The 11,046-nt window shown below is 38.8% G+C and overlaps 1 protein-coding gene across 1 annotated transcript; it reads left to right on the plus strand.

Moving 5' to 3' along the window:
- Positions 1–431: 431 nt before the first annotated feature.
- LOC121952605 (queuine/queuosine transporter SLC35F2-like) lies at positions 432–10,563 on the plus strand. The gene is made up of 9 exons (XM_042499378.2): positions 432–589; positions 1,240–1,345; positions 4,674–4,846; positions 6,712–6,839; positions 7,468–7,627; positions 8,022–8,178; positions 8,293–8,345; positions 8,453–8,607; positions 9,773–10,563. Exons 2-9 carry the CDS (start codon positions 1,257–1,259, stop codon positions 9,974–9,976), a joined length of 1,119 nt encoding a protein of 372 aa, XP_042355312.2. The 5' UTR covers positions 432–589; positions 1,240–1,256; the 3' UTR covers positions 9,977–10,563.
- The last annotated feature ends 483 nt before the right edge of the window (positions 10,564–11,046 follow it).

The raw sequence follows: 11,046 nt of genomic DNA on the forward strand, positions 1-11,046 counted from the left end.
ATTATATTCAAAAAATATAAAAATATGTGTATTATGCTTCAATATACCACACAACATATAGTCGTGGTGTAAGTAAGAATAAATTAGGATACTGAAACAACATTGCACAGTTGGATTACTGCACCAATTATTGTACAGTTGTACAGTTTTTTTTACTTTTGATAAAGTAAAATATCCGAATGCATGACTTTTTGCAGGGAACAAATGCATCATAACTTAAAAAGTGTAAACATGTTTTGTTTGAAAAATCCCATTTAGTAAAGTACCTACAGTTCTTTAATAAAAGTTCCCTACCCCCTTTATACATTATAAAGTTAATGGATGATTTTATTTTTATTTTTATTTTCTCTCATCAGCACCATACCAACGAGTGACTGGAGACTACGCGGTGCAGACGTCACGTAGCGTCGTCTCTTTTGTTGGCCAATCAGAGGACAGAAGGCGGGACTTGATAGTACATGCTAGATTGACGTACACAGGATGAGAAGAAACGTGGATGGCAATATGGTGCTATTTTGAGAAACATAAAAATTCATCACAGCTGGAGAGTTTCCCAACACTTGTCATGACCGAAGAAGAAAAAGAAAACGTATGTACACTAACATTTATGTTTACTTTTTTAGAATAGAACTTGTACAGCGTAACGGTTATATTTAAGTATTTGTAGTTTCGGGAAGTCCGATGAATGAAGCTGACATTGGCGCGTTGAGCACGACATACCAAACTGCATTTAAAAAAGTGACAGGTGAACATTGTTGTGGCTATTACAAGTCGTTTGTGCGTGTTTACATGTTATTAAGACCATATTACGAATCATTAGGGGTCACATTAAAAGTCGGCGTACATATAATACCATAATTATGGCTTATCGTAGTTTAACTTTCCCAAAATATGTTTTTACCTGCTCACTTCATAGCGCCAAATCCTCTAATGTAAACCATTTATATCAGATATCGGTAAAGTACGGTGAAGTAGCGTATGCCGAACTGAGAATAATATAATATGAAATAAGTTCCTTGATTTATGTGGTAGTATCATGTTTTGTCCTTTTTCTTGTGGACCGCATTTTTTTTTTTCGTGAGAATCATATTATGAGCTTAATTAGTCACATGGGAGACATCACATTCCTGTGGAGATTTGGTACCATGTTCAGCTTGGGTAGTTTGATGAGGACAATAAGCGTGCAAGACACTAATTCTTTAATTTAAAGGTTTTAATCTTATTTTTGTTTCTTTGTAGCTTTAGCTGTCAGAGATATGGAGGGGCATGACGAGGAAAGACTGTGTGGGAAATGGAGGTTTGATTGTCGTCTTTACAATTACAACTTGCGGGACGTCTTCACATGGTGAGTACTGATCCATTAAAAGACATGTCAGTGAGCTCGAGTCTACACTTTAACTGACAGATACTGAATTGTAAGTGACATTTTCGCAGAGTACATTATGACATGTCACAGTAGGAAAAGCACAGGTGTAATTAATAAAATGAATGATGGCTGAATTCCATTTATCTGGCCCAGGGTCCTGATATTATGCATGGTGGCTCACTGTCGCACTGTCATGGCTTTGTGGGACACATTAATTGGACAGACCCATTGTTGGTAACACCTGTGCTTTTCCTGCTATGACAACAAGTAAAAATATTCAAAAGGCCTACAGGACAGAATTTAAAAAAAACTGTTGCTTTTTTGGGTCTGTGTAAAGCTTAGGGAGATGATTTCTACACACCATTTATATTGATTTTGGGTGAGCTATTCTTTGAAGGAATACCTCTACAGGGACGCTACCCCTAACATGTAACAGGTTCTGGTTTGTGCACCTAGTTTTGAACCGTTCAGAGCATTTTGATAAATATAAATTGTTTCGAAACCCGAAAAGTTGGTTTCCGGTTGGAACCAAAAAACAGCAGCTTTTCCTTCACCTTGACGACATCAGTAGGCATGTCATATTCGGCAGGTAAGAATGCATGTAATAGTCTTCTACAACTTCTTATCATTAATAGTTAGTGCATGGTTGTTATTTTTAATAAAAATGGATGTCTGTAATAACTAGGGATGCACGATGATATCGGCAGGTCATTTGTATTGGCTGATATTGGCTTTAAAATGATCTGAATTGGCCAACATGCTGATAATATCGGCACATAATCTGTATTGACCAATATCAATGTTAAAATAATAAAATAAATTCTTATTTTGCACAATAAATGAAAATTACATTACATACACATACTTTTCCCAATAGAGTGGTGAAGGAAGGAGTCCTAAAACGCGGAAGTCCGATAGCCTTTTAGCACGTCCGGTTCCCTCGTCTTATAGTCTATGGGTTTTTTGAATGGGTTTTTGGTAAAATGCCTTAAATAAGGTCTGTGGTTAACACAGGCTAAAGATATTTCGAAGTTTTGTTCTGCAACATAAAATACATCCACTTAAACCCAGTTTTTGAGCTTTTAAGGTTTTACTTGTCTTAAAAAAGGCGGTTGCTAACAAGTGGCTAAATGGGACTACAGTGTTTGTTGGGGACGTCAGACGTCATCACAGCGGACACAGAAACTCATTTAACGCACTTGTCCGCCTTTACAGCTTTACAGAGTCACACTTGAACTTGAAGATTTATCTGTTTATAATATTTTATCGTGTTTTAACGTGTTTTTACAGTGTTTGTAGTGGTGACGTTGAATATGGGTGACCACGATGTAGTTCGTGTATAGCCTAACAGTAGCTTTTTACCAGTGAGCCAGTGAGTCGGAGTCAGTGCTCGGGTACATTCGGCCGCACTCGGCAGCTTTCGGCTGTCGTTAATTACTACTATGCATGCACTATGGGCCAGTAGATCCGAGTATTTTACACTTTTCAAAACCCGGAAAAATGCTCACAGTGGACCCATCCAATCACAGCAATGTGTAGTTTCTGGCAGATTTTTTAACTTGTCCAGGTCTCTTTCTAAATCAGCTCAAATGCAGTTACAACATCAACGTGTCACAAAACATACATTTGTTTAATTTGTTCAGTTGAAGCTGGAAGAGAAATAATATTAAGAGTTGAATGTGCCGTATGTACGAGGAGTTAATCAGAGAGCACAATGATGAGTGTCGCTGCCTCTTAAATTAATGATACTGGTCGATATTTACTCAGGTAATCTAGCTTGTTATCGACAATTTGAGGTAGCTTTACTTGGAAAATTCCATTGGACTACTTTATTTCAGTGGGAAATATTGTACTTTCTACTACAATAAATTTATTTCACATTAATTTAGTCACTTTTCATGGAGATTTAACACGGCAGTTATCAAATTTCTGAAAGAGAGTGCGGTCAGATAACCTAAAGTTAACCAACAACACTGTAGCTAACGTGACGTTACCCGGCTTATATCTAACGATAGCCGGCAAGAAATTATTGTTCATGGTTAATTTCTTCACCTTTGTCATTGTAATGCCGCTCCACACTGTGAATAATAAAGTATTTCTCCACTTTAAGAAAAAAATCGAACTCTGCAAAGTCATATTTCTAAACATGAAAGATATGGCAGATCATAAGCTGCACATAAAGACACAGACATTATATACAATCTATAAGAAGGATGAACTGAAAAAAAATGCATAAAGAAGTGGAATTTATTACTCAGTGTGGAGTGGCATTACAATGACCAAGGTGAAGAAATTAACAATGAACAATAATTTCTTGCTCGCTAACATTAGATAAAAGCCGGATAACGTCACGTTAGCTACAGTGTTGTTGGTTAACTTTGACTGCGCTCTTTCAGAAATTTGATAACTGCAGAGTTCTCAGGAATGAACGAGGCCGAGCCCCCACAGTTGTATCCAGATTTTACTATAATACATCCATGGCATCAACCCCAGGAAAGCATTTTCCCATAAACCAGTCAGTCAGTCAGTGTCTGTAACCGCTTGTCCTCGTAAGGGTCGCAGGGGGGGCTGGAGTCATCGGGCGGACCCTGGACAGTTTGCCAGACCATCGCAGGGCTGACACATATAGACAAACAACCATACACACTCACAGTCACACCTAAGGGCAATTTAGAGTCACCAATTAACCTGAGCTGCATGTCTTTGGATTCGAGACCCCAAGACCCACACAGAAGGGCCCCTGCCCGGACCGAACCCCGTTCCAACTGGGGTTCGAACTGGGATTTGAACCACAGTGCTAACCACAAAGCCACCGTGCTGCCCTTCCCATAAACCAACATCTGTAAAACTGTTGACAGGACACCTCAAACTGCAAACAAGATCAATTGTGAATCCTTACATTCTGAATTTTTTTAGCCATGGTGGTTTTATATTCGTAAAACTTTACCGGAGCCAAGAAAAGCAATTTAAAAATCCATGATGTCATCATAAAGTCAAGTCTATTAGGTGAGTGAGAACTCGCAGGAGGAGCCAGCAGAAACGCGGGTAGTCAGTGGGCCACATACTGTAGAAGTATTTTTTTGTTGGGTCATTATACAGAGCTCATTATTACACGTAAAAACTGGAATGTAGATTAACTTGTATATTGAGAGCTTTGCCTTCAGGCTAAGCGCCATCCTCCCTCATGTCACCTTTATGAGTCTGACACAGAGTCAACAGAACGGGCTGTGTTGTTGCATTGTATTATCATGTATAGGTGTTGCTTTTGCGATGTATTTGACACATGATGCTCTCCCTCACCCTCCAGGCAGCTGCTGAAGACCATTATCATGGGGCAGGTCTTGTCTCTTTTGATCTGTGGGACGGCGGTGAGCTGTCAGTACCTGGCCGATGCCGGGGTGGAGACGCCCATGCTGCAGAGCTTCCTCAACTACGCGCTGCTGCTGCTCGTCTACACGACCATCCTCTGCACCCGCAAAGGTCAACATATCTGGACTTTTGAATTGTTTTCAAAGCTGGTGATTGATTAAGGTTTCTTTTGAGTTCATGGATGCTCCAGTAGTTCAACAGCCTGGTAAAACCACGCTGATCATGTGAGCACAGCATCCTGTTTTTCTCTCTCTGTATCAGTCTGGACTTTCTGCCAACGCAAACGATGCGGCAGCAAGTTCTAATTTCGGCATTAGCATGAAAACACAGCGATAAAACTGAAGTTAAATCAGCAATAGAGTCTGTAACAACAATTAAACAACAATAAGAGAACGCACTCGCTGAGATTCTCAGAAGAAAATACGTTTTTGCCGTTTTTCTGACTGAATTTGGCAAAAGCTTGATTTAATAACTGGTTCTGTTGGTGATGAAGAAGATGTTCGGGATCACGGCCACGCAGATCATAATTCTTTGGACAGACAACAAGAGCGCTGCCAGCTGGTATTTAGCAGTCGAGGCAGCTGGTAATGAGAAATGCTGAAATATGCTGTTAACTTCAGTGTATTGGAAAACCTCATGGGGATTGTTGTACACAAGGTACACGTCGCATACAAATGGTAAACATAATAAATGGTATCTTTTGAGCGTTAATGTCTAACTGAAGACATATTTGTGTAGTAGAGAAGTAGTATTGCTAACATCAGGATTGGCTGAAGACGTTTGTCTGTCAAAATGAGTAACTCCTGCCCATTGGAAGTGTTTTGTGTGGCAGCGAGTCCAAACTGAGACCAAGAGAAACAATGTTGAGCTCACGTTATCAGGATAGTTTTACCAGACTGGTTTTAATTCACCACTTTGCAGTAAATGCAAATCAAATTTAACTGTACCCTTTAGCTCGTCTCCTCAGGTAGTTCTTGCTCCCCAAGGCTACATATCACTTTGTCCAAGCTTCTCCAGTTTACTGAAGCAGAACCGTCTCTAATCTAATACCTAAAACTAATCAGGTTACGGAGCTTGTTGGCAGCACTGTGTGGCATTAGAGGGAAACACTAAGGTTACACAGGGTAACACATTATGATACAAATGCCCAATTAGAAATCATTACTGAGATCCTGAGAGGTTTCTCAACTCAACCTTTAAGCTGTCTCCAGTTCTTTAGCGCTCAGTTGAAACTTTTAAATCTGCATTAATTGATTACCTGGTCACTTGGGAGCAAGAACAACAAGATATATTCATTTGGAGGTTTTTCTTAAAAACAACCTCTGTGGTAAATCTCTTGTTCCTTAGCTGTAAAATGCTCCATTATATCTATAAGCGAGTTGCTAACTTTGTCTGAGCAGGTAGTGTACAGTGGAGGTTTTGTCTTCGCCTGTTTTTGCAGTTAACGGCTGGTTTCTGTCTTGAAAATACACAGATGAAAAGAAAATGTAAGTTAAAACAGTTGCGTGAAAACAAAAATTCCATGGAGTTGAGAAAAAGAGCATCCTCATGCACATACACACTGTTTGATTAAAATATCTCGATTAAAGTAGCTTTAAAATTTACGTCAATTTAAGATAAAATAACAAAAAATGATGACATTTTTTAACAAATTTTCAAAAAGCTGCTGTAAATTCTGCCATTTCGGCCAACAATAATCACAAAACAAACCTGTGAGATGGGGGTTAAACTTGCTGATGTCGTTGGGTTTCCACAGTATGTAAACCCATGAAGGCTCCAGTCACACAGGTGCTTTATTGGAAATATTCTCCTCTTCATTGTGTCAATGTTGCACAAAGTTGTACTTGGTTTCTGTCATGGAAAAAAGCACGTTTAAGCATTTTCTTACAAAAAAAAATCAAAACACTAATATGTTTGCTTTTGGAAAAAAATGTTTTTCATTCTTACTCTGAAGTAAGTTTTCCTGGTTTCTACAGGTGACAGAAACATCCTGCAAATTTTAAAAACCAAGTGGTGGAAATATTTGGTTATGGGTCTGGCAGACGTGGAGGCAAACTACACAGTTGTGAAGGCATACCAGTTTACCACCCTGACGAGTATACAGGTAAAAGAAAATCATCCTGATTTGTCACTTAACTGTTGAAATGTTAAAATTGTGAAGTTGATGTATTCAAGTCAAGGTTAGATTCATTATAAACTAGTCTGTCGATTTTGTTTTTCTTAAATGTCCCAAGAATATTAGAAATTGTACATTTCAAATTCTCACAGTTTACGGTGACGTCTTAAAACATCTTGCTTTGTTGGGCCAATTCTTTAAAAATCCAAAGATATTTAGAGTATTATCAAAGAGAACCAAGAAAAGCAGCAAATCCTCACAGGGGAAAGCCGTACAATGGGTAATGATTGACATTTTTGCTTAGAAAGTGACTTACACGATCAATTCAAGTGAGCAGGATGTTTACTGAAGACTTCCTGATGTCAGAAATAGTGTAAAAATATCAAACTCCTCACTTGTAAGGTGTTAGCAGTGATGTTATGATGGAAATTATGCAACTCCAACTTTAAATTTATTAAATAGTTAATATCTGCTTTTACTCTTTCTATTGCCAAATAATATTTTGTATACAAAGTATTTTAATCAGTAATGAGACCTCCAAAGATGACTGTGTCTTTCTGACTTTTATCCATATATGTCCATATAAAAAATGCCAGCTTGTCATTGTGTGTTTCAGCTGCTGGACTGCTTTGTAATCCCAGTGCTGATGGTACTTTCCTGGTTCTTCCTGAAGACTCGCTACAAGCTGGTCCACTTTGTAGCCGTGACGGTGTGTTTGCTGGGGGTCGGGGCCATGGTGGGAGCCGACATCCTGGCTGGAAGAGACCAGGGATCCAGTATGGACACTTTTTGAAAATTATGTATATTTGTAAAGTACTGAGACTAAATTTAAAAACTTTTTAGCACGTTATTTATCAAAATAATAAATATATAAAAGGGGTGTTATTGTGTAAACTTTATAGCAACAAAATGGCCATTATGTCTGTTTTATGTTTCCTATCGTCCTTCAATGCGTAAATGTGATTTATAATTTTTTTTAAATGTATTATCTTCTCCATAAAAGTTTAAAAACTTTTTATCGAGCTTTTCCAGCATCCAGAATGAGCCACAGCTGTGATTGGCTGGTCTGAATGATGGCCCAGACATGGTGCCTCTTGCTCAAAAGTTGCCATATTAATGTTATGTACTTTCAAATGTCTTTCTGTAACTGTCTTTTTTTTCTTTATGCAGCCACCGATGTGGTGCTGGGAGATTGTTTGGTCCTGCTCAGTGCCGTCCTCTATGCTGTATCCAACGTGTGCCAAGAGTACACAGTTAAAAACTTGAGCCGGATCGAATTCTTGGGCATGATGGGTCTCTTTGGGACCCTCATCAGTGGCATACAGCTGTGGGTTAATGTTTAAATCTCTCATATATTCTGTTACAGAGCAAAAGAGACCACTGCAGCCACATGCAAAGTGGTTCCCTCAGTATGCTAACTTTGAATTGCTTTGTTTTGCAGAGCTGCATTAGAAACTCGAGCAGTAGCATCAATAAAATGGGACTTTCACATATGTAAGTTTACTTTCTGTCCTACTAAAGTTGAGTATTTGAGTACACAGTGACTATTGAAACAGAATCATAGCAGTCTCTTAATTAAGTTTATTCATTGTGTTCTGCAGGCATGCTATTTGTAGTCTATGCTCTATGTATGTACGCACTGTACAGCTTCATGCCTGTGGTGGTAAAGGTGACCAGTGCTACTGCGGTCAACCTCTCTCTGCTCACTGCCGACCTCTTCAGCCTCTTCTGTGGCATCTTCCTCTTCCATTACACAGTGAGTACCATTAGAAAGCATCAACTGCTGTTACAGTGTTTATGTCAGATATTTATATATGTTTATTTGGGTTTCAAAGGGTTTGATTTTAGACATCAAACTAGTTTTAATACCCTGTTTATATGTGTGCAATTGCGTGACAGTGGCATTCACGTGGTATAGTAAACAAGCTAACGGCGCTACGACGGGTCGTAAATGTGCAACAATATTTTTTGCCAACACTAGATATCAAACCAAAGCCAGAGACTGTATTGTATTAAGTTGCTGTGTACTGTAGATTCAGCACTTCCCAGCAAAAGGTCTCTCCTCTCTTCTCCTCTGTTGCGATGCCTGCAGGTCCACAGCTCTCTAAACCAAAGAAGATTTTGGTTCTTGAAAGTCAAGAGCACTCACTTCACAGCAAAATCTGGGGACCAAATTGTCCCCAGAAAGCACGAATGCTCGACTTGAAGCAATCTCATTTGACTTAGTGTCTCCAACTGTTGGTTTGAATGTCGGACTTTCAAAGTGCAACCCTAATGACCATTAAAAAAGTGTGCATTTGGCACTTGGGACATATCATGATACCAAAAGTTTTGTAGTTGATACCAATACCAGCTCCAACAGCTCCCCTCCTCCACTGTAATTGGACAGCTGGGTTAAAAGTGTCAGTGACGAGTTTATTGTTTTACCCAAAGTTGAACATTTTTTCGACTCTTGGCGTCTCGTCAGCTGCTGTAGTTTGTAGCTTAATGTAAATATATGGTGCACAACACTTTTCAACAAGCCGAGGCGAAGCTGTCACTGCAATGGCAGTTGTGGCCATCTTCCTCGATTGTTTTCTTGTGCTAGTGGGCGTTCTTCCTTTGGCATTTAACAGTGGACCAGAACACTTGTAGGCGTACCCTGTCAGGTCCAGAGGAATTGCATTCTTATCAACAACAGTACATATGATACCTATGGTAAGGGAATAAAACAAAAACCATCGCTTTTTTTTCAGAATTTTGGCATCAACTTGGTGACAAAGCACTGGTTCTCATGACATCCCTAACTTAAGATGTGATTAAAATCTAAGACTCAATATATATATATATACTGTGATGTATGTACAGGTAGAAAAATAATAAATTGGCGAGTTAAAGTTGTGGCATGCAGTAAACATGTTTATCTTCTGTCTCATCCTCAGTTCTCAACCCTGTACATCATGTCGTTTGTCGTCATCACTGTTGGTTTTGTCATGTTCAACGCCGTTCCCACGTACTCAGCTTTACCAGAGTCCAATGAGGAAGACGCCTCTGACGGGTCAGCTGAGAGCGCCTCAGACCATTTACTCTCTACAGGCAGAGACAGTCAGAGAACTGAGACAATCACCGCTGTGGCTGCACTGTGACAGAAAGCTGACTGAAGACAGAAGGTAGCTGCAACACTTTTTTTCTCTTCCATTACAGGTCACTTTGAAGAGGACTCCGTTTTAACTCGTACATTGTCATAAAAGTACACACTCTTTGTTCTTAGCCAGTAAGTTTACCCATATTTAGTATTTGCAGTTTCAGTATCAAAGACGTTGCAGTTTTCTGACATCTCGTTGCAATGCTTTTAGTACTGACTATTTATGTCATTTTTAAAAACATTTCTTTATTAACAGTGCTTACACATACTGTATGTTGCTGCACGTGTACTGGATGTCAAAGTGTTAAACACAAACAATGCACTGCTATTTATTGTGCCAAAACTTCTGTGTTACATGCTTTCTCCTTTTTTTATAGTAATATATCTGATGTTTTGCCACTTTATTGTTATTGTTTTGAATTTGAACAGAAGTCAATCAAAAGATGTATTTTTATGTTTGTCGCCTACGATGCTGTTACAGTTTATATTTGGTAATATACCAAATATACTGTAAATCGCATGGCTTTCTTTGCCTTGTGTTAAGCAACAGTTTTACTTTTTTACTATTAAATTCATTTTTATATTCTCTTGGGTCTTCATCGTGGTCTTCATCACCAGGTGCTGCCTGGGAGGCAGTAAGTCAAAAGACAGGCATGGAAAGTATGAAAATGGAAAATATACCAATAACATGTTGAGCAGTATTTTTTTGCAAGCTAGCTTTCTGTGTCCGACGTATCCGACACTCAGGCGCACATTCAGCATAAAGTTTACACAAGTGTCCTGCAGTTATTGCATTCACTGTTTTGGGTAACTGCACAGTTTATAAGTCTGTCTGTACTGTTATTGTTATGCATTGAATATAATGTGAAATATCCAAAACGTGTCACTAGGTCAGGGGTCATCAGTCTGTTAAATGATAGAAAAGGTGTTCTTTAAAGACTCATTCACTGCTTTAACTCTTTGAAACCTATAGCAACATCAATTTTATTTAAACCTTTCAACTGTGAGCAAATTTGTGCGATTTCTTTAAAAAACGTGGGTAAAAGGGCATGAGCAACTTGGTAAGAAATA

Source organism: Plectropomus leopardus, chromosome 15 (genome assembly GCF_026936395.1).
Source record: "Plectropomus leopardus strain MGB_pleo_1.0 chromosome 15, ASM2693639v1, whole genome shotgun sequence".
Taxonomy (NCBI): domain Eukaryota; kingdom Metazoa; phylum Chordata; class Actinopteri; order Perciformes; family Serranidae; genus Plectropomus; species Plectropomus leopardus.

Coding starts and splice junctions, on each gene's coding strand:
- LOC121952605 (XM_042499378.2), top strand. CDS start 1,257: ATGGAGGGGCATGACGAGGAAAGACTGTGTGGGAAATGGAGGTTTGAT. Junction 8,179..8,292: donor CTCATCAGTGGCATACAGCT/GTGGGTTAATGT, acceptor TTTGTTTTGCAG/AGCTGCATTAGAAACTCGAG. Junction 8,346..8,452: donor AAAATGGGACTTTCACATAT/GTAAGTTTACTT, acceptor TGTGTTCTGCAG/GCATGCTATTTGTAGTCTAT.